General features: G+C 29.6%; 2 protein-coding genes across 4 annotated transcripts; both read right to left on the reverse strand.

Moving 5' to 3' along the window:
• Window positions 1-3,173: 3,173 nt before the first annotated feature.
• Window positions 3,174-9,117, reverse strand: LOC124916753 (protein phosphatase 2C and cyclic nucleotide-binding/kinase domain-containing protein-like). 3 transcript variants are annotated; one of them, XM_047457514.1, is made up of 16 exons: window positions 8,898-9,112; window positions 7,636-8,727; window positions 7,141-7,272; window positions 6,843-7,073; window positions 6,557-6,682; window positions 6,150-6,212; window positions 5,984-6,066; window positions 5,635-5,866; window positions 5,237-5,553; window positions 5,094-5,166; window positions 4,943-5,009; window positions 4,600-4,880; window positions 4,463-4,528; window positions 4,241-4,362; window positions 3,986-4,142; window positions 3,174-3,673 (listed from the first exon to the last, which is right to left on the reverse strand). In XM_047457514.1, the coding sequence occupies exons 2-16, from the start codon at window positions 8,662-8,664 to the stop codon at window positions 3,428-3,430; spliced, it is 3,225 nt and encodes a 1,074-aa protein (XP_047313470.1). In that variant the 5' UTR covers window positions 8,665-8,727; window positions 8,898-9,112; the 3' UTR covers window positions 3,174-3,427. The 3 variants fall into 3 exon arrangements, 2 of the variants coding, with proteins under 2 accessions (XP_047313470.1, XP_047313471.1); XR_007096909.1 differs by lacking the exon at window positions 3,174-3,673 and having other exon boundaries at window positions 4,047-4,142; window positions 4,241-4,348; window positions 8,898-9,113; XM_047457515.1 differs by lacking the exons at window positions 3,174-3,673; window positions 3,986-4,142; window positions 4,241-4,362; ... (2 more) ...; window positions 4,943-5,009; window positions 5,094-5,166 and having other exon boundaries at window positions 5,349-5,566; window positions 8,898-9,117.
• Window positions 9,118-23,108: 13,991 nt separating this feature from the next.
• Window positions 23,109-24,324, reverse strand: LOC124916029. The gene is made up of 5 exons (XM_047456764.1): window positions 24,017-24,324; window positions 23,909-23,959; window positions 23,785-23,860; window positions 23,401-23,654; window positions 23,109-23,337 (listed from the first exon to the last, which is right to left on the reverse strand). The coding sequence occupies exons 1-5, from the start codon at window positions 24,322-24,324 to the stop codon at window positions 23,109-23,111; spliced, it is 918 nt and encodes a 305-aa protein (XP_047312720.1).
• Window positions 24,325-27,450: the final 3,126 nt, after the last annotated feature.

Below are 27,450 nucleotides of genomic sequence, written 5' to 3' on the forward strand. Positions count from 1 at the left end.
TGGCATCCATATTATCAATTATATTTTTTTTTTAACAAGGAGAACTAGCTTGTCACAATCATGTATTTCTACTTTCATTCAAAACGCTTTCAATAAAAATTGAATTTGTGACATTTGTTTTTTTATGTCAACTTTTTCCAACTTAGGTGGTTCTTATCAATTATATAACTTAATTAATTAATCAAAAACTAAAATATCATCTATTTTTTTATCATTATATATATATAATTAATATCATTTAAATATTAAAAAAAACAATAATCAGCTTTATCAAAATCACTCCCATCAACATGTTTTAAATAAACTCAAGTTTGTTAAATAAATGTTTATTTTGTTTAAATAAGTGTTTATCGAACAAGCTCTTTGTAAGACAAAATAATAAAAAAATGATATTCAAACAAAGTCTTTTGAAAATAAGTGTGTTTTTTGAAATTGTACCCTATTGGGTGAGTGATTTCTCCCCTTAGCTTGAATTCAACCGCATTTAACTAATTGTTTTTAACCTTACAGAGTTTACTTTAGTTATTTACATTCAAATCGAGTTTAACCACATAACTATGTACATTCAATTTGTATTATTGTATTTTTTAGTTGTATTATATAAATAAATAAAATTATTATACCTATATAGCTTGTGTCCCCTACAAACAATTCCTTGTAATAGTTTTAATTTTAAGTAATTTATTATTTTTTTAAATGGTTCATCAATATTAAAAAATTTATAATATAACACAAATAACCACAAAATATGATATAAAAAACAAAAATAATACGAAAATAAAATTAAAAATAAAAACAATTATTATAATAATAATTATTGAGGTAGTAAGTATTCGAAAACAACGATTAACTTCCTTACCGACTCCATTGACTTTCCGAAACAAATTTCAGAAAAAGTTATAATAATAGTATGATGAATGATACACATCGGGAGATTATGATCATTGAAAATGTTCGACGATTATTCTCTAACCAGAAAAAAATTGAGATAGTAACTCAAATATGTAAGTTTGTCATATCAGTCGTTTCAATACAAATTTCTATCCATTACCAAAAATTTGGACATCACTTAATGAATCTCATATACTAGTCACCCTCGACAATAACACATACGAAAACAACTTACCATAATACATTTTTTGTAATGCACATATCATTTTTAAGAATTTTACCGTGAATAGCACGCTCCATCCAAATAACGAGATTTTGAATGAAATCTTTAACTTCCAAAACTTTTTTAACAAAAATATATAAAATCATCTTAGCAAACAAATTATAACAATATCATAATTGGAACTATTCATATTAACGCATAACGTCTTATTTCGACAGAGACATATGTTTGAGTCCTACCAGAAGCAAAACTTTGTTATAAGAAAAGAGCTTTGTTATAAGAAGAGAGGTCTCTAATATTTAGTATCCTTCTATACATAATTTAACTAGATCGAATATCAAACATTTATTTAACTGTGATATATGTAAATATAGCAATAGAAACAAGCTTAATATACATCCCAGTTAGATTTTTGACACTAAATTAAGTCTCGTTCCAAAACTGATTAAAAATTCATTTCTCGCCATAAATAACTTTGTTATAAGAAGAGAGCTCTCTAATATTTAATATCCTTCTATACATAATTCAACTAGATCGAATATCAAACATTTATTTAAATGTGATATATGTAAATATAGCAAAAGAAACAAGTTTAATACACATCACAGTTAGATTTTTGACACTAAATCAAGTCTCGTTCCAAAACTGATTAAAAATTCATTTCTCGCAATGAATAACTTTGTTATAAGAAGAGAGCTTTGTTATAAGAAGAGAGCTCTCTAATATTTAACATCCTTCTATACATAATTCAACTAGATCGAATATCAAACATTTATTTAACTGTGATATATGTAAATATAGCAATAGAAACAAGCATAATATACATCACAGTTAGATTTTTGACACTAAACCAAGTCTCGTTCCAAAACTAATTAAAAATTCATTTCTCGCGATGAATATGTACTGCTTGTGAAATTTCTTTCACTTAATAATTTATTATCATATAGCCAAGTCATATTATTGATATTTTTCTGTATTTAAAGTATTAGCTTTAAATTGTTTGTGTGTTCATATGGAGAACTAGTTATTTAATAGTGGGTACAATCTACCTAAATAGGTTAGTAACAATTCAAGTGTTCCATCATTTTCTGGTATACTATATTGTGCCCTATTTGAAAACAATCAAGAGATAGGTCTCACTCTGAATTTAAAAAAGACAAACTTTTTATTTTCAAGCATATCAACCTATCAATGTTTAATTAGCTTAAATAATATTTTGTAATGTTATTGATGTTTTCTTGTATAAATTTAAACTCAAATACACCTTAAAAATGTTTTAGAATAATTCAAAATGACTATTTTTAATTGGATTCAATACTTGGAACTGGATTGTGTTTTCTGAAATGTTATATATGCTATTGGGTGAGTGATTTCTCCACATTTGCTTCAAAACGGTGATTAAACGACAATTTATATTGGTGACATTCAAAGTTCAAATATATTCGATGTCAAGTACACAACTGTTATATCGACCCTTACATATATGGTGAGATATAAGATTTTAATTGATATAAGAAAATATATTAGAATAAATATAATATTTTTTTTAATAAATAAACTAATCTAATCTACAATTTAAAATATATCAAATAATTTTAATCTGAAAATAAAATCTAAATATGTATAATATATTTATAATTATTACTTATTGCCTTTAATAAAAAGAAGTATGTATATTAATAAAACAAATAGTAATTTTATTGTTGATAAATATTATATTTATTAATTAATTCAATTATTTTTATTAAAAAAAAATTGTTTTGTTTTTAGATATTATTTATTTATTTATTCTCTCATTTATTTAATAGAAAATTTTATTATAAATATTTATTATTATTACTTATTGCAAGTTTTTTTTTAATCAAAATATATTTAAAATTAATACTATGCTAATATTTTTGGATTTATTTTTGTTTAATTAATGAATTTATAAAAATGATTGATTGTATAAAGTTAAATATCTAAAAAAAAGTATAAATCAACCCAATTCGTACCCTAATTTAAGTACATTGTATACAAAGAAAATTCAATTCTACATAAAAAGAAAAAACTAACAAGATAATTTGAAACAAAATATTTTATTTTACATGTGTTTAAATTTTTTTTACATATGCCAGAAGAAGTAATAAGAATGTTTATGAAAAAATCCCAAAACAAAAACACATTTTTATTACATGAATGATCTCCCCTCCTAAGTAAAATTTGACTATAGTTTAAATCCTGAGTAATTCAGAGAATGGTTTTAACTTTTTCATTATCCCTCATGGAGAAAACTCTACAATCATTTATAGTAAAAAATACAGTTTTTACTACTTACCAATCCTCCAGCCATTCTGGAGCTTCATCCAGATGTCCTGGCGATGCAAAAACAGCGGTTCCTCCTCCACATTCATCGATGTGGTTCTCAAGATGTTTCATTAAACGAGACATGATTTCCTGAGGAACTCTCATGCTTCCATTTCTAACGTCGTTCCAGTTCATACCATCAAACCATGGATGATCCTTGATGGACTCGATGCCTTGGCTTCCAAGCCTCGAGCTTTCTTCAACTTCCAATAGCTGAAAGATTATTATTCATTTCTTCACATATGTTAAATGGTGTCTGTGCTTTTTACCTATTTAATCAATCTTCCTGTACTTTTAAAAATGCCTCTAAAGAGACTTTATATGCAAGTTCAAGAGGGACCAAATTAGTTTTTCTCCAGAAAAAAAACAGCAAATTAAAATTTCAGACTTTAATTTTGCAAATTTTTTTTTTTCCTCGAGGAGGCTCACATGACTGCCTCCACTTAATTCAGGGCGTTCTGAGTAGAAATCGAAGATAGACCTTTGAGCTATCTAGAAGAAAAGGGTTGTTTCTGAGGTACAAACCTTGGTGATAATGTCAACAGCCTCGTGGCTAAGAGTGTCGGGAAGGGTTAATTGTCCTTTCGCGATCTTAGCAAATGTTTCAAGCTCACTTTCCCTCCACGATCCAAATGGCATTTCACCTACCAATATGAAATAGATCAGCACTCCTACAGCCCACCTGTCACATTTTATAAGTAACCATGTTAAGCAATAAGCATAGAAGAAAACATGCAATCTATACACACCCTTTTTTCTTTATATATATTTATATCATACCAATCGGAGGGAAGACCATGTCCTTTCCCTTGGATTATCTCTGGTGCCAACGTGTCAACCATCCCACACTTTGTAAATGTTCTTTCACCCGATAAATTCTTGGCAAATCTGAAGTCAACTAGCTACGGTAAGAAATATAAGATATAATGTTGTCAGCACAATACATAAATAAACAGCTCAGGTAGAAATTTTAAGCCATATGATCGTTTAAATTCAACCAACCTGCAGATATCCTGTTACATTAATTGTCAAGACATCAGGAGATACACCCCTGTAGAGAACATCAATCTGAGAAAAGGTAATATATCAGTTTCCAATTCATAAAAAGGTGGAAATCTAACATTCACACTATTTTGGACCTTGTGTAGATCTTCTAAGGCGGTGACAACACAGGCAGCACAAAATCGTGCTGAAGATTCGTCGAGTGGCTTATAAAGTATCGATGCGATTGGGCATACAATGTTTGTATTCAACAGTATTCCGGCGTGTGTCGCGTCAGCGCAGGTACAAAGAACTTCTGGAACTCCGGCCGAATTAGAACTTATGTTTTTCATCAAGTTCTTTTCTTTAAGAACCTGAGCTTCTTTTCCAAGACTTGTTATTTTTTGTTTCGAATACCTTTTCAAAGTGAGAAATTTACCTGAAAAAGGTTGAGACAGTAAATATGAGAGAAAGATAAAGACATCAACACGAAGAAACAACCTGTATCGTTTAGAGCTACGACCCCTATCTCGCAGCAGTCTGTGGTGTACACACATTTCCTCCATTCCTAAACAGAGTCAACATTTTTTTTTTAAATCAGAAGATTACATCTTTCTACGAAAAACAGCAGACTAAAGAGAGAAAAACATACCATATCAGAGAGATTGATCTTTCCAAGTGCAGAATAATCAATGGATTTTGAAAATGTCTCCGATGGACTTGACCTAAACAAGAGATTCAAGGTATTAATATCTGAAGGATTTGATATTCAACCAAATATATGAATGAATTTACCTGTGATCATCCTGGGAAAGTTTATTTAGGGGACCAATAGTGGAATCGAACTGTTCTTTCGTCAAAACAGAACACACAACATCACCCACAGCAACAACAGTCAGCATTCTGACATGCTCACCAAAAAGTGTCCATTCACCGAAGTAACTTCCCCTGTTCTTCTCCACCGAAAGTTCGTTATTGCCTTGAATGCCATCCTCCTCTTTTCTCAGGTCAGAAAGAAGACTGCCGATGTTCGGATTGTTTAATACTTCAGAGTCGATGGTAATCTGTACTTGACCTTTCTGGATAATGAACAATCCAGAAAGGAACTCTTCCTGCATATGAACTCTGGATAAATCTATGTAAAAATACTAAAACTTAAAGTTGAAAGTATACATCAAAAGAGCCATGTTTACCTTATCAACAATGATCTGTCCATTTGAGAATGAAATTTCAGAGAGGGAATCTGCTATTTGACTTAGCTGTAAAATTGTTAATCTCGAGAGGAGATCTACTGATCGAAGTAACTTCAATGAGGATAAATTTGCAAACTCTGACACAAGGATTCCCCGAAAATCTTCTCTTTTTAAAGCCCAAAGTGTTCCATCTGTCACTGCTCGCACTGAAGCCTGGAGCGGTTTATTATACCTGAGCATAGTGAGTGAATGCTTAAGAAGGAAACACCAAATGCAAATGCAGACATGTTTGTTCTGCAAATATAAGTCGAACCAGAAGAAGATTCCCAGATATTAAAGTAGGTCTTACATAAGTGCTAGCTCCCCAAATGATGACATTTTCTCTGCAGTATACTTTTGCAGAACTCTAGTGACAACTCCATCTGCTTCTTCCTGTCATTGATGTTCTTAAGTTATTCAGGGAATTCATAGTTGACATGTCCACTCCACAAATATTTATAGAGAAAGGCGCAAACCTGAGTTGCCAAGACCTCAAATTCCCCACTTCCAACGACATAAAAACTGTCACCTTCACCACCCTGCAACACAGAGTGAGTTGTGGATTTCTCATGTTTTAGAAACCAAAAGATTCACCACTTCACATGAAAAAGAATTGGAAATACTTTTGTTTTCTGTTTATGGATCCAGATACAAAACGTTTGAAAGCTAAACTTATAAGTTTAGTTTCTAAACTTGTATTTGGATTCAGATCCAGAAATAAAAAAAGTGTTTTCAAAGGGAGCCAAAAAATGTCTATATCATGTCCAAGTTGAATTGGTCATAAATCCAAAAGATTAATCATATAGAAAATTTACACCAGTGAAGGGGGTAAAACTTGTCCAAATCAGTTGCAAACAAAAATTCTGAATGACCAATTACTGACCTGTTTTACTACAACTTCTCCAGCTTGAACCTCAACTCTTTGCATACAATCCAGTAGAACATGACACTGAGAGTCTGTCAGCTTACGGAAAAGAAAATGATCGTGCAATGCCCGTTCAATATGTGCCTGCCAACATATATATGGTTGTGGAACTTATAAATTTATAATCAATCTTTTTTTTTTAAAAGGTCAAGTTTTATTAAAAAGAACGCAAGATGCGTTTAAAAAATTTATAACCAATCTTATAAGTATAGAATATGAACAAAGAATCCAGATGGCTTCTTACTTCTTCTTCCCAAGTCTTTCTGTGAGATGGAGATGGAGGAACCCAAGTCGCTCCATTCTCTAAAGAACTTTCGATAGCTCGAATTCGCGCACGTGATAGATCGTTTCTTACACGTTGATTCTTGGACATCCAGCTCGTGGTTGAAGGAGATTCCGATCCAGTAACCTCAACAACTTGAGGAGTAGGAGCTCTAACAATACCGTCTACAGTTTTTAACTGAAAACTAGCATCCTGTGAAAGAATAGATGCTTAAACCACAAATTCAACTAAAATTGTTGAATAAAGGAAATTTGCTTACATTGGTTAATCCATTAATATGTACAACTATCACAGTGATATCATCAGTTCGAGTCTCGTATTGCAGCCAAAGTCTGTATGACTCAGCAACAATAGCAGCACAAGCATCTCGGGGATCTTTATGTTTTAGAACCTGGACAACACAAAATCAATATATATATAAAGTAAACACGAAAGCAATCCATTTGAAAAACTTCTTGTTTTTGTTTTGCATCTGCATCCAATTCCAGATACAGAAACACAAATAAATTTCTGAATCTGTCTCGACTAAATTTAGTTTCATAAACAATAGCAGCATGCATCTCGGGGTTCTTTATGTTTTAGGACCCGGACAACACAAAATCAATATATATAAAGTAAACACGAAAGCAATCCATTTGAAAAACTTCTCGTTTTTGTTTTGCATCTGCATCCAATTCCAGATACAGAAACAACACAAATAAATTTCTGAATATGTCTCGACTAAATTTAATTTCAAAAACAATAAGTACCTTACCATATCAACGACAGCTTGGCTCGAAAGGAACTCAAACACACCATCACTAGCAATCACAAAGAAAGGATGATCTGGAGTAAGCTCCAAAACAGCGATCTCGGGATTTGCAACAACTCCAACTGTTTCGGCAATAGAATCGCCTATACTTCTAGTAAAAGCTGTTCCAGGATACATTCCGTTTTCAACCCAGAGTCTAGGAGGATCGCCATCATCTTCTCCTTCTTCAGTACCCCAACACTGTACATCTGGGTCTTTCAGCCCTTCAATCTGGTCCAAGGTAAGAACCCTAGCTCCACATAGCTTAACCCTTTCGAGTTCATCAACTCGAAATGGAGTTTGATCTATAGACAGGTCAACAGCTTTGATATCATTCCCACTCCTCTCAGCTACAACAGCCCTCGAATCACCCGTATTAGCAACATACAGTGTTCTACCACGGATTAAAACAGTAATCGCGGTTGTCCCACTCATACTGTCATCTAAAGAATCAGCGTGCAGTTGTGAATTTGTTGCTAGAAACGCAGCATGACAAGCCTGAACAGCGTTTGATTTGAATTGGCTATTCCTGAGTAGATTCTCACATACCTTCCTCTTAACAAATTGAGAACATTGAGCTCCAAATTCTCCATGTCCATCAAAAACCCCAAAGAAATGGTCATTGAGATTGGTTCCAAATGGTGTGTGAATGCAGAAACTATCTTGATTAGCTTTGTCTAGTGCATCTGGGTAATACCCTCTCTGAGATAAGTATGAATATTGCAACTCATAGTTCCCAAACGGAACCTTAACACTGCGTGATCCCTCTGGAGGTAGAAATTGCGCTGAGACTCTTGAAAGCCTAGCTATGCCCACCTCTGAATCCCTAGTTAAACTCAGCTGATTCAACTGATCCCTTCCTTCCCCGTCTAAACCATCTGAAGAACCAGGTGAGAAGACAGAGATCTCTCTCTCTTTAGGACTTTCTTTGATTTCCCCATTTCTAGGTGCACAAATATCACCAATCCAGACCCTCGAACAAACACAACCCATCACTGAATCACAGCTACCGGAGTCACTAAAAGCTTCATTAGTTATCCAGAGTTATTATCAGCGCTGGAATTCACAAATTACCAAAATCAATTATTCAGAACAAATCTCTCAAGACTTAATTCTTCTTCCACTTTAATACCCATTTGTGTAAATTATGAAAAAACTTAAACTTGCAAAAGGAAAACATACAAATAATCAAAAGGAACTTCATAATAAGGATAAGAAATGCTTACTGGTTAAGTTTATAGATTCTCGGATCAAGAATGCTGGCGGACGATAACAGCAAAACTTGAGACTCAAAGGGAGAGACGTATCAGTGCATGTGTGGAAGGTCAGGAGGACTTCAGCCTTTTGTGTGGGGAGCGCAATAATTGCACGCGCTCTGTATATCCACGCGCCGGCTTGGACGGAAGGGAATGGGCCACCTCTGCACACTGAAGAAGAAGAAGATGATGACGATGGTCAAGCCAAATTCACAAATCACCATACTCAATCTAATTCAATTATTATATATATATATATATATATATATATATATATATATTATTATAATATAATTTTTTATTATTATATGAATATCTCGATTTTTGTAATATGTATTTAAAATGTTATTGGGTTTATAAATATGAAGTTATTATGCACTAATTTAAGGAATAATATAGATTCATTTTATTGAAAGATCTAATAAAGAAATAAATAAAACTTAATTGAATAAACCAAATTTTATCGAAAAAAGATAGAACAAAATTTGTAAGAAGAGTGGATTGAAAAAGATCATGATGTATTTAAACTTCATATTTAAGAATTTTATACCAATCAAATAATTGAGAAAATAATATAACAAAACAAGAAAATAAATCTAAGCTTGAATACAAAGATCAATCTACCAATGATGTAGATGAAATCAGAGATGATTCATTAGTAGAGACGGGTCAGGATTCTGAGTTGGGTATGCTTGAAAAAATATTTAGATTGTGTGCCTTAAAAAAAATAACGATAAAATTTTGAATTAAACGAGGGATAAAGGTAAGTTTTGTCATTTTTTAATTATTAGATAATTAATAAATTAAATTGATTTTGTTTAGAAATTAGGGGTACTGTCACATTTTTTTTTCCGGGTAAGTTGGAGCCCCTATATAGATCCGCCACTAGTCAATAGGAAAAAGTCATCGATGAACCACTTGAATCCACCTAAAGTAGTTTTTAAAATTTTTAAATATGATTTAATTTAAATTTATTTAATTTCTTATATGTTGATCCATTTACAGACTAAATTCTATTGATAAACACTATGAAATATATATAACATTTACCAACCTAAAAAAACTTAATTTAATATCTATAATACTTAACTCTTATAATAAATATAATAAATATTTTAGTTATAATTAATTATCAAATTTTCAATCTTGATAGAGTAATTAATTGTGTTGAATTTTTTGGATTTTCTTGTTTATGCTAATAAATGCAAGTCCAAATTCTATAGAGCTCGTGTAGTTTCCTTCTTATTTTCAAATCTTTTTTACTTTTGAATTTTTTTTTTATTAACATTTTATAATCGATCAAACAGAAATTATACTTTAATGCATTAATTGGGTTAGCATTGTGTGGTTTGAATTGATTGGTACTTTGATAATAAAGGTTGGGTTATTTAAAAGTTACAAATTTCATATACCATGAAATAATGTTAATTTATTTTACTCTTAACAAAAACATTATACCAAACAAGAAACTAACAGGATGAACTTATGATGCAATTCTTGGCTCATTACTAAAACATTATTTGAAAATTATTTCATGGTGGGGGCTTACCAATTACAAAAAGGATGGCCAATTATGATATCAATGACTATTGTTTTTCATATTTGTGACATTTTTGTGTTCTATCATCATTTGTACTTTGATTTCTCAGTTACAATTTTTCTTCTTTTTTTTTTTGAATTATTTTAAAAAAATATGTTGTTTGATAAAATAAAATGGGTTATTTGACATTTTTAAAGATAAATTATTAAAAAATTATATTTATATTTGAATTTAATTACATTATTGAAAGTAATAATTATTAGACTACGATAAATAACTCGTTTAATGAATGGGTTATTCGAATAAACTCAATTTTTATCTCAAAATTCAATCATCATATTATTAATTTATTTATCTTTTAAAATACCAAAATTATCTCTTACTTTTTTTTAATATAAATTAATTATTAAATAAAAATATAGAGATAATAAATAAATTGGTCAAAAATCAATTTTTCTATACTTTTAATAGAATAAGCTTTTTTTTTTTTTAAATCCAAACAAAACTCAAACCACTCTCAACCAAGCTCATAGTGCAATGACCCAAAAAAAAACCCTACTAAAATGAGAGCGTGAAGGCACGCGCCATATCCAAAAAAAAGTGCAAGATATTTGCGGTCAGGATAAAGCAGGCATGAATGAGAGAATATAATAGAATCGATGATTGGAATATAATAATTAAATTATATTAAATCAAATTAATTATTAAAAATAAATAAAATAAATTTTATGGGAATGAAATAGAATTATAGAATGGGTGGGCAGATGCATTTTCACATCAACTATCAAGACAGCTAAACAATTCAATCCCTACTTTATTGCAGACCAACCACAATAGACCACAACAATAGATGACCTATTAAAATTTTCATATTAAATTTGCATTTTAAACTAAAGTAAAAAAATTATGATTAGACAATTTAAAATAAATTTCTGAAAAATAATCATATCTCATTTAACTTGTTTAGTATTATACATGTTTATTGAATTAGGAGTACAAATTAGAAAATTATACTTATTTTTGGTATATCAATAATATCAAATTTTTCGGTAAATCGAAATTACCGGTACAGGTAAAAATATAAGATAAGTAAATAAATAATTACTATTAAAATATAAATAATTTATATTTAATTTTTCAATTTAAGAATTAAGTTGGTAAAACCATTATTAACTTTTTAACAAAATCAACTATTCGTAAATTTAATTATTTTTTTAAAAAATTTGAAGTTCAAATATTAATGTATATATTTTCACTCTCAAACTTTAATATATTTATTTATTAAATAAAAATATAATTATATTGTAATATTATAGCGTTTGTTATATGGTATCAATTATATATGGATTGATTTAAGGGTTATAAGTGGTAAGGGAGTATTAATTAAGAGGTATAAGTTATATATGTTATTTGGATTTAGTTGAAAGTATAAGATAGTTATAAATTGTATAATTTTGTATTTAATTGAAAAATTGGAGTATAAAAATGTTATATAAAATGTAAAAGATATTTTTGTCCTTTATATTTATATAAATTTAATTTAATTGTTAAATTAATATTTACTTATTTTTTTATTATTTCTCTCCAATCATGTGTTTTTTTTTATTATTACTTATAATTTGTGAACACATTTTGTGTTATGTTATAAAATAATGTTAACAAAAATAGTTTTTTTGTTCATGTTAAATATTGAAATTTTACTTTTCACCTATAGTTCTTTTATTTATTTATTTATAGGGAAATCTTAAATTTTATTTAGATCTCATTTAAGAATAAGTTTCTTACCTCTATATTAAATTATAACTTTAGTAATAATAATTATTTTTACCTTATTTAAAAATGTATGTAGTACAATAATTGACAACCAATTAAGTTAACTTCCTTGATAACATAATTTTATAGATTCAACAAAGTATAATTATAAAAAGTGTAATGTATCGAATCTAAAATATTTATGACCTAATGGTCTTAAAACACTTACAATTGTACATATTTTTACAATGACAAAAATAACATGTTATCTACCTTACTATCAATAGCAGTAGTGTATATGTCTACCTTTTCTTAACCATACGAGAAAGTTTTTCGATAAACAATTATCTTTCAGCATCATCATTTAAAGATGTAAATATATCAATAAATTGTGCATTTGTAATTGCAATAGTTGGATTTATGTTATCAACTGGATCAAGAGGAAGAAAAGAAATCATTTCACATACTTGCACTCTTTTCATTGATAAATCACTCTTTTCATTGATAAATCATGTTGGTAACTAGTTTTAGCAACTAATGCAGCCAAATTGTTTGTTGCCTTTGTAAAGAATTCTCGCATTGTGATTGTTTGTTGCCTTTGTAAAGAATTCTCGCATTGTGGCATTCATTTCCTTCATGCATGTCATTAGAGGTTTGGATTTATTTCTCTTATTCGGTCTTTCTTTTTCTACATCACTAGTTCTTGCATTAAATGACCCCGATATAGGCTCTTTTTCAACATTTTCATACTCTATATCATTAGTTCCCACTTCATTCTCCATTACTGTCATTGCTTCTACAGGTCCTTCAGTAAATTCTCTAGTTGCTCGATCTTTTCCATATACAATACACCAATCCTTATAAAATGAAAGAGATTTGTCTCTCAATTTATGTGCATTAGGATCAACCTATTCAAAATAAAATTATAAAATATGAGACTAATATATGAAAAAAATAAATAAATATAACATTGTTTACCTTAACACGTGCCTCCAAATCAGCATCGTCATCATAACAAGTAATGATTTTGTGTATCTCATTCTATCCAAATCCTGATAAAGTGCACATTCGATCAACAACTGCAGTATATATATTCTTTTTCAAACCTTAATTATTTAGTCAATATGTGGTGTAGGATGTAAGTCAGTACTAGGAAACGCAATCAACATCTTTCATACAAAACATTTAGGCATACTGACCGAAATGCATTATCCGTCTTCATTCATAATTTTACAATAACTTTCAATGCTTCAATAAAAACTTGTGTTTTGTCATCCTATTTATAGTTTTTGTTCTGAGTTATACATGATTGATAGATGGAGGAATAGATTAGAAAGTCGATAAGCATCGCTCATAAGCAAGTAGCATAACTATGCTTTGCAAAAAAGAAAATTCGAGTTCATTTTATATCGTTTCAAAAACCATACAAATTGCATTATGATCGTCATAATTATCCACTTCACCAATGTAATATTCATCATCAGTATCATTCATCTATTTATAGTGATAATTAAAATTTAATATTATTAGTAGAAGATGTATTAATATAAACATACATCAGTCACATCTCAAACAAAACTCAAGACTAAAAAGCAATATGAAGAATTAATAATAAAGTATTTAACAAATGTTGATTAAGACATACTCAAGATTAATAAAGTAATATGAATCAAAAGTGAAAGTTTATATTTGGTTCTTATCAGATGCTATCATTAGTAATTTTTCATAATTACTTACTACAAGTGTTTTTTATTCTCAATCAATGTTATTACTTATTATTGTTTAAAGAATATCTTAATCATGATGGATTGATCAATTTCATAATTAGAATAGATTGATCAAAATCATTCCTAACTAATGTAACTTTAATTTACTTCTTTTAGTTTTGTTTATCTCTTTTTAATTTATCTTTATTTTTCATAAAAGAGCACAGGATTAAAATCAATTATTGTATACATGTTATAAGTAATCTTATTACTTTGTATTAAGATAGTACAGGTTATAAACAATCTTATTACTCTAATTGGTACAATTCAAGTACTAAGCTAAGAAAAAGAGAAAATCACTCAAATAAGTATTAGGGTGAAAAAGTTTGAAACAATAGTATTTACACATGAACCTGTGACGAGTATTGATCTGATTATCTCTTGAAGGTCAAAGAACAACTGTAAGACTAAAATGATATATTTTGTATTTTATCATATAGTTTTTCTAAGCTAGTAGATACTTAAAAAACAGTCAATTAATCAAAAGATAGAAAAAGAACATCTCAAGAAAAAAAATTATATTGTGTATGTTAAAAGACATACCTACTCAAATCTTATATTCTTAGTCTCGTCTTCAAACAATGGGTTCGTCCTCAACTTCTTAGGCATCAGCCGATATAAATACTTGATTTTTTTAATCTTCTCTGAATCTTCCTAAATTTATGCTTGTAAAATGAGTTTCCTGAATCTTCTTCGAATCTCTCCAAATTTATGCTTATAGAAATGAGTTTCTTAATTCTTCTATAAATCTCTCAAATCCTGAATCTTTTACGAATCTCTCCAAATTTATACTTGTAGAAACGAGTTTTCTGAATCTTTCAAAATTTATGCTAGTAGAAATGAGTTTAAAGAAAAGATAGTTTAAGAAAATGAAAAATATAGAGAAAAAAGTTTCAGATTTAAGATGGATGAAAAGAGAAAATGAAGAATTACTAGATAAAAGAAGAAATGGATGAAATTTTTAGAAAATATGACTTTCAAGATAAAAAAATATAATAAAAATATAAAGATAAATAATAAAATATTTTTTTATTCTGGTTTGTAACTGGTTCTATTATGTACAAGTTTGTACCTAATTTGATTTGATGTATAAATTATATAACTTTTTAACATTGTTTATTATTCTATATTTTTATTCTATTGTTTATTTTATACTGCCTATATATAAAATTCTTAGGTATTTTATTTTACAAAAATATAAAATTAATTTGTTTTCTCTACCGTGTTTGATTTTTATTTCAAAATAGATTTAATGAACTTTAAATATGTTTATTTTCAATACGAATGGTATAATACTAATATCATACCAAAATTTCAGTATATCGTTAATATTCGGTATGGTCGATATGTTACTTGTATCATATTGAAATTTCGGCATAGTATCGTTATAATTTTTCTATACTGAAACTTTTGGTACGATATTTGTATGATTTTTCCTATACCGAAACTTTTGGTATAGTGTATAGATAAAAAAAATTATGGTATACCGTATTATCCACACCTACTTAAGAGCTTATTTGATCTTAGTTTTTTGGGATTCTTTTGGAATTTAAAAAAAAATGGATGAAGTGTTAAATTTGGGTTTTTATTGGGTCAATTGAAATTCTGAACATATTTCTTTCAACCTCACAATTTGTTTTTTTTTTATTATTAAAATGATACAAAACGAGTAACAGTTGCAAACATCGTTAATTTATTATATACGTGAAAATTATAAATAAATAAATGTCATTATCACTAATTTAATTACCAAATTTAACAAATGAAGGAATTTGACTACCAAATTTTAAAAAATTATAAATTTTCTAATCAAAATCTCAAGTGGTTAAAATTTGATAATTAAATTGGTGTCATGAATATTTTATTTATTTATTTATAAATTTTATATAAATAATAAGTTAACCGTGTTTCAAATCGTTAAATAAATTTAACTATAAAAAACTCTAAATTGTGAGTGTTTATTGAAAAGATCTAAAATATCAAATGATCCCTTATTTGAGCTTTTAATTAGTTTAATTACTAAAAATATCTTTTGTATTTAAAATTAATAAAAATAAAGTAAGAATGCATTAATTAATAAATTGATGAATGTGTTGAATATAATAATAAAAAATAATAAAAAATAAAATTTATAAAGAAGTGAGAAAAAAACTAAGATAAATTAGTTACAGGAACTCTTTTAAATTAGAGTTTTTTAAATATTCATTAACCATTTTATTATATTATTTTTCAATTATCAAATTACTTAATTTATTAAATAAAATAATATTTTTTTTATTAAATTTAAATTTTAAATAATAAATATTTTTTTAATTTTTATAAATCCCTCACTTTTTATTTTTTATCCACCACCACAGTTATTTCTTAATAAAAAAATCTCATCATTAATTTATATCAAAATCAGAGTTCATTTCGAAAGTCATTGTTAATATCTATTAAAAGAAATGATACGGGCAAAGACACACTAACAAAATCAAGACCATGAATTCAACGTGCCCTAACACGTGTGTAAGAGGGAGAAAAGAAAAAAATAAAGAAAAAAAATCTTTAAATTCATTTACATGTTTCTGTTATTTAATCTCCCTCTGTCTCAACTCTCTCCGGTAAAAATCGTCTCCAAACTCAAAACTTTATATCTATTCATTCCATGAACTCAAACAATACAAAGTTTTTTTCATCGTAATTATAGATTTCAAGCTTTAGTTATACAAAAAAAACTTTTTATTATGCATAGATAATGTCTAACTTATTCGACTTTAATGTTCAAGAATGCAATAGAGATAACGTCGGAGAAGATGAAGCATTGAACAAATCGTCCGTTGAACCCGAAAAGTACAAAACAAGGTCATGTTTTAGCTGAAGAACATGGCTTATAAAAACAAGAACATGGCCACGTTCTTGTATTTTTTTATTTTAAAAAATTATATTTTTTTCTAAACAATTTCATGTTTATAAAGTGAAGTTAACATGAAAAATACACAATGTAAAGTGATGTTGTTAATAATTATATTAATATGTATTTGAAGAACATGACCATGTTTTTACAAGGACATGTTCTTTTAACTTTTCAGTTTAAAAAAGACTTGATTTTTTTTTCAAACTAATTTCATGTTCAGTTCCTTACAACTCAATTTCCAGCGCATTTGAACTTTATGTTCAGTGCCTATGAACTCCATATTCAACGTCTTTTTAGTTAAAATCTTAGTTTTTTCCAAACCAATTTCATGTTCAACGCCTATGAACTCTATGTTCAGCGCATATGAACTCCATGTTTAATGCCTTTTTCAGTAAAGAAAACTTAGTTTTTTCACAACGTCATTTTCTTTTAACTTTTTAGTTTAAAAAACTTCTCTTTTTTTCTAAACAATTTCATGTTCATTTAAAAAAAATAAACACGATCATCAAGGCCAAGTTTTTTTTAACTTTTCAGTTTAAAAAACTTTTTTTTCTACACAAGTTTATATTATTTTTTAAAAGAACATGGTCATGTCTTTACACGGCAATGTTCTTTTGTAGCATTATAAGTTAGAAGTTATTTAATCAAGGACTAATTTAGAATGAACTTTTCATAGTAAAATTTCCAATATTTAAATGATATTTTCTTCCCAAGAGGAAATGCGTGAATTTTATTCATAATATGCCCAATTAACTGGATTCATCATTTACAAAATAGGGACCAATAATGGTGAAAATAGTAAGCATAAATACTTCACCATTGCTTGTGCCGAAAGTGGTATGAAACCATCGAGGTCCAAGAGTGTTTTACAATCTAGACTTATAACTAAGATAAACTACAAAACTAAAATTAATGTTGTTATTAGAATGAAGGAGAATTTGTGATAACATACATTAAGCCATGTGAAGACACGCCATATTAGATCCTACAAAGTAATGGACACACATGCAAAAAGGAGATTGAAGTTAAACGGCGAAGTTTTCAATCGTTTGTAGTGAAAGATGGAAGGTATCATAACTTGTCTTTTGATAAGAGAACATGTAGAAATTTAATTACACAAGCTCGAAGGTTGAGGTTAGGAAATGGGGATGTTGAAGCACTTATTTATTATTTCTTAATAATGTAGAGCATGAACTCTAACTTTTTATACTTGCTTGATTTGGATGAGAAATTTCAAATTAGAAACGTGTTTTAAGTATATGGAAGTGCATGATTGTCTATGAGTATTTCTTAGATGTTATCATTTTTGTTACAACCTATTTGACTAATCATTATGACATTCCATTTGCTCCATTTGTCGAAGTCAATCATCATGATCAATCTATTTTACTTGGATGTGGCTTATTGTTAAGTAAAGATTCAAAGTCTTTCACTTGGTTGTTCACTACTTGGTTGACATGTATTTTTGGTCAATCTTTAAATGTCATAATCGCATATTAATGTCGATCCATGGTCATTGCAATTGAGCAGGCATTTCCTAAAGCTCATCATCGTTTTTATTTGTGGCATATCATGAAGAAGTTTCCTAAAAAATTAGGAAGCCATGCTGAATACAAACTAATAAAAAAGGCTAAAAAACATTATATATAACTCAATTATTATTCAATAATGTGGAGACGATTGAATGAGAATGATATAAAATTTTCTGTTGGAAGATAATGACTAGTTGAAGTCTTTATTTTTATAAAGATCTAAATGGATACATATTTATGTGAAATGCCAGTTTTGGAAGGGATATCCACATCTCAACATCGTGAAAATATGAACGCTTTTTTGATGACTTTGTGCACTCCAAAACATCTCTCAAATAATTCGTGGAGCAATATGATAAGACTTTGTTGAAGAATATTGAGAAAAGAAAAGAAACTAGATTTTTAATCGTTTAATTCTCTCATACCAATTTTCAGTAATTATGTTGTTGAAAGACAATTCTAAAGCTTCTACACTCAAGACATATTTAAGTTGTTCCAACAAAAAGTTAGAGGGTTGATGTTCTGCAATATCTCCGTGTTGAAAGAGGTAATGACAACTTTTATATTCAAAGTTGTGGAGAATATTTTGGGGGTAAATGAAAAACATTCAAGAGATATTTCTTACAAGGTGCACTATAACAAACTAGAATGCAATGTTAAATGTTAATGTCGAATGTTTGAGTTCAAAGGTATTTTATGTAAGCATAGCATTGTTGTGTTGAGAAATATGAAGGTGAATAAGGTCTCAATGTGTTATATCATGGATCGGTGACATAAATATATTAAGCGTGAATATCAATCTGTCACCTACATTTATGATTCTGATATTACAATGGAAGAAAGAAAACGTTACAATAGTCGAACTTCATTGATGCAAGAGGTTCACATTTTGGAGCAAAATCTGAAGACAATTGTTCTGTTTTGTTGAATAACATAAAAGACTTGAAGGAACAATTTATGTCTTTAGAACTTAATCATGGAAGGAATGACAAAGTCACAAAATTATTTTCATCAACAGAATACGTGATACACTCTTCTGTGATAGTAAGAGCTCATGGTTGACCACAAACTAAACGAAAACAATTTTTCATTGAGAAAATTGTAAGGAAATCGGCATCGAGATTCTGAAAAAATGTTTGACTGTATTATTTTGTATCTTAATTATTTTCCATGGGATTTATGTTATGTTTAATAAAAGTTTTATAATTTTTTCTGTTTACAGCTTCAATCCCAACATCAGCTCCACAACCTTTAAATGAAAGTTTAAGCATGAATGACACTTCATTGGCGTTTCTCCTGTCATATCAACTTTCGCAGATAGGGTCAACATTGAATGCACAAACAGACGTGAATGCCTACTATCCATTCAAAACACACATGATTATGATATTTTTTTGTGAACATTGTAAAGACATGAAAGCATAGTAATTCTACATTAATAATAACATGATAATTAAGAAAATTTATCCGTTAAAAAATTGTGAAACTTTATTTTTTAAGGATTGAAACTTAGTTTTTAAAAAGAAAACTATTTTTTTCAAAAGAATTCATGTTTTAAGCGCCTATAAATGTTATGTTCATCGCCTATGAACGTTATGTTCAGTGCCTATCAACATCATGTTCTTATCAATTTTAAGTTAAAATAACTTAGTTTTTTTCAAAACATTTTTATGTTCTTTTTTAGAAGAACATGACCATATTTTTACAAGGCCATGTTTTTTTAACTTTTAAGTTAAAAAAACATAGTTATTTTTCAAAAGATTTTCATATTCAGCGTATATGAAGGCTATGTTCAGTGCCTATAAACGTCGTGTTCATGGTCTATCAACATCATGTTCTTGTCATTTTTCAGTTAAAATAATTTTTTTTAAAGAATTCATGTTCAGCGTTTATAAACGCCATATTTTTGTCAATTTTAAGTTAAAATAACTTTATTTTTTTCAAAACAATTTCATGTTCAGCGCATATGAAGACTATGTTCAGCGACTATCAACGTCATGTGATCATGTCTTGTCATTTTTAAGTTAAAATAACTTAGTTTTTTTTTCAAAACAATTTCATGTTCAGCCTTTATGAAGTCTATGTTTAGCACCTATAAACGCCATATTTTGTGCCTATCAACACCATGTTCTTGTCATTTTAAAGTTAAAATAACTTAATTTTTTTTAAAACAATTTATGTTTTTTTAAAAGAACATGACCATGTTCTTGTATTTTTAATGCCACGTTCTTGTATATTCTTGTTTAAAAAAACTTGTGATGTATTTGATCCACGTTCTTGTATGTTCTCATAACAAAATATACATTTCTATTAATCATAATCATAACAAAATTACTATAACAAAATTTGTTCAAATATACATTTGTGTCTAATCTCTACGCATTTCTAAGTTATTTTTACATTTTTATTTTTTTAGAAGTCTAAAAATAAATGAGTCAATGAATTTCTATTTATGTTGTTAATTTTTGAATGGGAATAATGCCAATTTTACACACCAAGTTGTAAGAAGGTGTCAAATTTACTTATTAAGTATCAAAATTCCATTTATATGTATGAACTTGTCAAAAAGTGTCAAATATATTTAAAATAACAGAAATGTTAAACCGCGTTGAAATTTTTGCCACATGTAATATCCACATATTTTTTATTTTTTTAAATTGACATTACTTTAATTATTTTTTATTCAAACAAAATTAAAATATTTTCTTATTTATTTTCTCTCTCTTTACCCTCACAACTTACCATTTTCTTTAAATATTTCTCTCTTCATTTTTCCATCTATGAGTAATTTTATTATTAATAATAATATTTAATTGATTAATTATAAAAATTGTTCTAAAAAGTAACAAGTTATTAAGACTTGGCCACAACACTAACAATTTAGGAATCGGCCAACAAAGACTTCACCACAACATTGACAATTTAGGATTCGATCAATGAATGTTTCAACCAATGATGATGATAGTGTAAGGTTTAACTGAGAAAGACTTGGATTTGAGGGTTACGTCTGGGAGTTGATAAAGTTTAACAAGGTGAGTATTATGAAAACTAAAATTAAAACAAGTCGGTTAAGGGAGATTTTACCTTGATTCGGCATTGTCCGCTAATGGCGACAATGATTTAGGGTTCGACTAATGAAGATTTTGTCCACAACATCTATGATTTAGGAATCGGCCAACAAAAACTTCCACCAACGACAATGACTATTTAAAGTTCAGTTAGGGAGCACTTGGAGGTTAGAAGATAAAAATTCAAAAGAACTTGGGTTAATCAAAGAGATAAAAGTTAGAAAAAAATGGAGAGTTGTGGAGGGATGAGAGAGAAAGTAAAAATAAGTTTTGTTTAAATGAAAAAATAATTAAAATTAATGTCAATTTAAAAAATAAAATATGTGGATATTAAATGTGGTCAAATTTTTGAGGCCGTTTAATATTTTTGTTATTTTAAACATATTTGACATTTTTTGACAAGTTCATACATATAAATAGAATTTTGATACTCCCTCAGTCCCACTCAAAGCTACTCAACTCACTCCAATTTTAGTCTCGTTACAAGGTACTCACTCAATCATTACCTTTCACTTTATTCTACTTTTCTTACATATTTTTAACTTTCCAATCATTACTAACTTTACACTTCAAAATTTTAAACTTTAACACAATATTAAGAAAATTAACAAAATTACCAAATTAATTAACAAAATTAACAAATTAATTAAAAAAACCAACCCAAAACAAACCCAATAAAAACCCAACCCAAAACTAAACCCAAAACACTAACCAAACCCAAACCTAATTAACTAAACCCAACCCAAAACTTTACAAACCCAAAATCCAAACATAAAAAAAACCAAAAAAAATGTGAAAAAAATCCCTAACGTTTTAACCTAATCTCGAACATTCCTAAACTATCTTCATTCATCAGCCTCCAAAACAATACTCCGTCTCTCTCTCTCTCTCTTAAACTCGCCCCCTTTACTGTTTCTCTAAAATGGCGACCGATCCGCCATCTCCTCCACCCAAATCATACACCAAAACAACGTCGTTGCTTTCTCCACCACTCGATCTGTGTGTCAGTGATGAATTGGACGGAAAAAAAAGTCCAAATAGGCGACGAAAAACTTATCCAGTCACCACCACTTGACGAAGACGAGAATTACTCCATGAACGTTGGGAATCCCAAAAGGAGGAGGCTTTCGAGGAACTACGTGAGGAAGCGTAAGCCATTAGAAACTCAGGAAGAGAAAGAACAGTGGCAAGCACGCCTAGAATCTTTCCTCCAACGCAGTTGCCTTCCTAAATCGCCCGATCCACAGGTATTACGTCGTGTAAGTAATTTCATGTTGTGTTTTCATTTTTCTATTCCTAGATCCGTGTTTATTATGAATTGTTAAACAAAGATAAACATGAATCCACATCTAAACTCCACTATTAAACATTCCTTAACATCACAGTGGTTTACATTATCAATATACATTCATCTTGTGCCAGTCTTTCAGTTCACATGGTTTGTTTGATTCATAATCATTCAAGACCTAACCAACAAAATAAACCCTAACATATTTTCATTACCCAAACCAAAATAAACCCTAACATATTTTCATTACCCAAACCAAAATAAACCCTAACATGTTTTCACTACCCTAACCAAAATACAACCAGAAGATAAACTAGTAACCTTACTAATTCAGTAGCTTTAAACTTGTTCTGCCTCCAACTTCATCAACTCTAAGATAACTGGTAACATGGCCTCATTAAGGCCTGCATCAACACAGTAATCAACACATAATGACACCAAATTGTTGTCTACCTCCAAAACTTCTGGTAGTGCTCCTTCCCTTAAAAGAGTTTGTTTCTTCATATGTGGCAGTCTATAGTTGTTATGTCCTCTTTGCATCATAATCTCAACCATACAACTCTGAAGACTTAAAAACACAAAATTTAATTTCATTAGCTCAAGTTTTTGAAATAAAGTAAGAACAACTAACACTAATTCATCAACATTCATAGGTGCCTCCTCCTCTTGTATTGATTGCAATGTCCTGAACCAACCTAGGTCATTCACATTCAAGTCTGGTGAAAGAGCAGGTTGTTGCATCAGATGGATATTAAATCCATCTGATGAAGCAACTGCTCTCCACTGAATGTCATCATCACTGAAATGTGGTCTGGTATTATTCTGCTGAATCACAATATTTGTTCCTTCTGTCAATGGCCACAAAGCTTTCAAATATGGAACAACCTGTTTTTCAAAGACATCCATTCATTTAATTATTCACCAAGTGTTATAATTCAATAACATTTCCAGTGAACCAGATTGCAAAACATAACTCAATGATGAATTAAATCAATACTTTTATTCTGAGAGTTACCCTATTGATCATATAGTCCTTAATAACTTCTCTTGTAATAGAGGTAATTGCTTTAGTCTCCAATGTCCTTGCTGCCCTATTAACATTTGACCTCTAGGCTGAAACTTGTTCAATGAAGGGATACATCCCTATTTTTCCATCAAAAATACATAAACCTTGTGAATCATAGATTGGCCTACACACAGCACATAAAAACATCACTTTTATGATATAATTCTTGTTTTGACATGACCTGTAAAGGTCTGGTTCATCAGGTGATAAGTAGAAATTCTGGGCCGTCTTTGTAAGATAAAACCACTTCTCATCTATGTGGACAATGTGTGCCATAGATTTAAATCTGAACTTATTGATTGTTGTGTCAACTACTATAGACTGCAGGCAGAATTGTAGTCTCAATAACTTCTGTGCACTGGTAAGTGAGATTTTAATTGCATTATTGTGTGTTCTGATCTGTTTTGCCTGTTTCCACCTCCAAAATGTTGATTTCCCAACACCTAGGGCTTGTGCAGCCCTTCTAATGGTTGATCTTCTTTTCAACATGATTGTTTTGAACAACTCAGGGTCAAACAGTTTGTGTTTTTGCCTTACTAAACCTTGCTTTTGATTAGTGAGGTAAACTAGCAACCCATCTCCATTTGTTCTTTAGCTTGAGTCCAAATTGTGGTGATGGTTCTTCTATGAAGTCCAAATTGTGTTGCTGCCTTTGTAAGTGTACCCAACTTCAAAGAGCCTTCCTTGTAGTGGCTTAAAATAAACTGAACAATATTGTTCCTTACACAATCACTTAAATTTGGTTTTTTGTTTGTCATATTTGTGCAGGAACTTGGAGTTAATGATGAGAAATTGAATACAAAGAAAGATAGTGAAGAGAATTGAATGCTGTAATATGTAATCTGAAACTCCAAAATGTGTTTTTGCCTTTTGTAATGAATGCTGAATGTAGGCATCTGTTTATATAAATGTAATTTAGGTGGGAAATTTCAATGATCTGTAATTTATGTATTGGAGGGAAATGTTTTGGACATTTGGAGGGAAATGTTTTGGACATTTGGAGGGAAATTTGTAGTTTCTGACTAAAATGTTAATTAAAACTGATGTTAGTTGCTAAATTATGTACTGTAGCGAACTGTTTGCTCCACTAGATGTCATCAAATTAATTTAAGTCTGTACTGCAGTGTTCATTTATTAGCTTATGTTCAGTTTTCTTAATTCTTGTTCCATTTGGGCACCTGAGTAGCTAAGAAAGGGACAGAGGGAGTACTTAATAAGTAAATTTGACACCTTCCTATAACTTGGTGTGTAAAATTGACATTCTTCCCATTTTTGAATTCAGGATGGCAGTGATGTATTTGATCCTCAACGCCTCCATTATTCTCTTTCCTACAAGAAAACAAGTCAGGTAAGTGAAGAAAACTCTTAAACAATTAAACATGTTAAAATTGTATCTTACATTTTCTTTTGTAGTGCCACAATCTCATTTTTCTACAATCCAGGTATATGTCTCCATATGTATCATTGTATATACTCCACAATATGTTTTATTTGTTTTTGTTTTCCATAGAGATTTCAAGACCTGTATAGTGAACTCAGTCACGACATCAACAATTGGAGATTTTATATTTTACAAAAACTTGATAAACCTATCATTCTATTGTATCAGGGTAGTAAAATAATATAATATAAATATGGAGAAAAATTATTGTATCAAAGTAGGAAAATAATATTTTGAGAAGTTCAACGTATTACCAATGTTTTAGCTGTACAATATTTAGCCCGTCATTCATAATATTATGGCAATGACATGTTGTCTATTATTTGGATTTATTGGAACGCCATGTTTATGCAGAAAACATAAAATGGGAGCTATGTACAATAAGGAGGAAAATCTACAAAGTTACATGTTCACACTAAGATGGTTAGATAGCTAAAAAAATAAAATATTTAGAGATGTTATTTACAAGTTTAGCTGTCTCAAAGTCTTCTATATCAATAATTTCATTTCATCTTTAAGAGATTGTTCATAAGACTATTATCATGTAGCCAAAATTGCAAAATAACATCAAATCACATTAAAAAAAACTAATAAACATCACTTCAATTAGGTAGAGCTTACATATGATTTTGTAGTGAATAAAATTTTCTTAATCTTTCGTCTTTGTTCTTGTTTATCCCGCGAATTTAGCACAAACATTGATTATGCTGGAGTCCAAATATTTGCAACTTTCCATTGTATGCAAAATTGATGTGGTTAGGGTGGCATACTCACTTCTGAATAATGGAGCCCTATAAAGAAAATTAAGAAAACAAATGTGAAGCTAACAAAATCTTATAATGACTATGAAGAGTTCTAAAAATGTTACCTTAAGTTATCATGTTCAAATACCAAGTCCACAAGTTCTTTATCGCCTATCTTGGCATTCTTGAAGGTAATGACATGTTTCTTTAAGAGTCTGGTCAATATCGGAGATATAGGAAGGTAATGGCATGTTTTTTTTACTGATATACTCTCTACAGGTACCCCTTTGTTGGTACACCCTTTGCAGGTGTTTTTTTTTTTTTTTTATAGAGGGTGTTTCAAATGTTCTTCTCTTTTTGAAGTATTCTTTGAGGGCATCCATAAGTAATTGATTTGTGTATATGGCTTCGTATAAGATATGAATATCGTCTTTATATATTTTCGTTGATGTTATCTTCGACAACGATTGCGTGACACATGAAATCCTCTATGCAGCCCTCTATGCAGCTTCAACCATAGTCTGAGCACTTTCTGTAAATATCATGAAATCAACTGTAGCATTGGATGGTGGTTGCTCTAGCTGCGGTGGTGGATGCGGTGCCTCGGTGGTGGATGCTCCAACTGTGATAGTGCATGTAGTGGCGCTCTACATGTAGTGGTTGCTCTGTTTTAAGTGGCTCCTCTACCATACGCCTACTGTTTGGAAGTGGAATGCGTGGAACTGCTCTTCCAAATCCAAAACCTCCTAGATTGATTTCTATGTCCAATCTCTTCTTAATCATATAGTCATCTCAACATGACAATATTGGATATCGTCGATTGTATTATCGTCTTATTGTGCAATCGACGACTCTATCCAAGTAACATAACTGAAAATATGTATATTCAATACCTTACAACATTTACATTTGAATAAACTATAAAAATAAAGTACTGATATTTGAAAAGGAGTAATTACCAATAGAAATGTCTGGGGTTCGTTGAAAAAATAGTTTTTATTTTTTTTCCATTTGTTGCAGGAAACAATCAATCCCTTTAGGGTGAATTGACACCAGTTGAACTTTGAGATGTTATCAACATCATCAGAGATTTAAAGATTTTAAATCTGTAATACAAAAATTTGGTCAGAAGTGTATGATGTTTGGAATGTCAGTTTTTAGATTCACTGTATACCTGCATTGCTGATTCTGTGAGGTTCATGGAAAGTTGTTAACAACATAGACTACAAAATTTATCTTAAAATTGTTGTCAATTGCTCGGTTCTTTTTTATCTTCTATGGCATGTCCCTTGTTTTGGGAGCGTTGTTATTCTGGAATCTTCATCTTCTCCACCACTCCATCAAGAAATGATTGTAATGGAAGTTGATGTTGTCGTTTTGAGTAGACTCAACGATTTCGATCTCTCTAAGGATGTCCAATATGCATTGAAC

The sequence above is a fragment of the Impatiens glandulifera genome, chromosome 9 (genome assembly GCF_907164915.1).
Source record: "Impatiens glandulifera chromosome 9, dImpGla2.1, whole genome shotgun sequence".
NCBI lineage: Eukaryota > Viridiplantae > Streptophyta > Magnoliopsida > Ericales > Balsaminaceae > Impatiens > Impatiens glandulifera.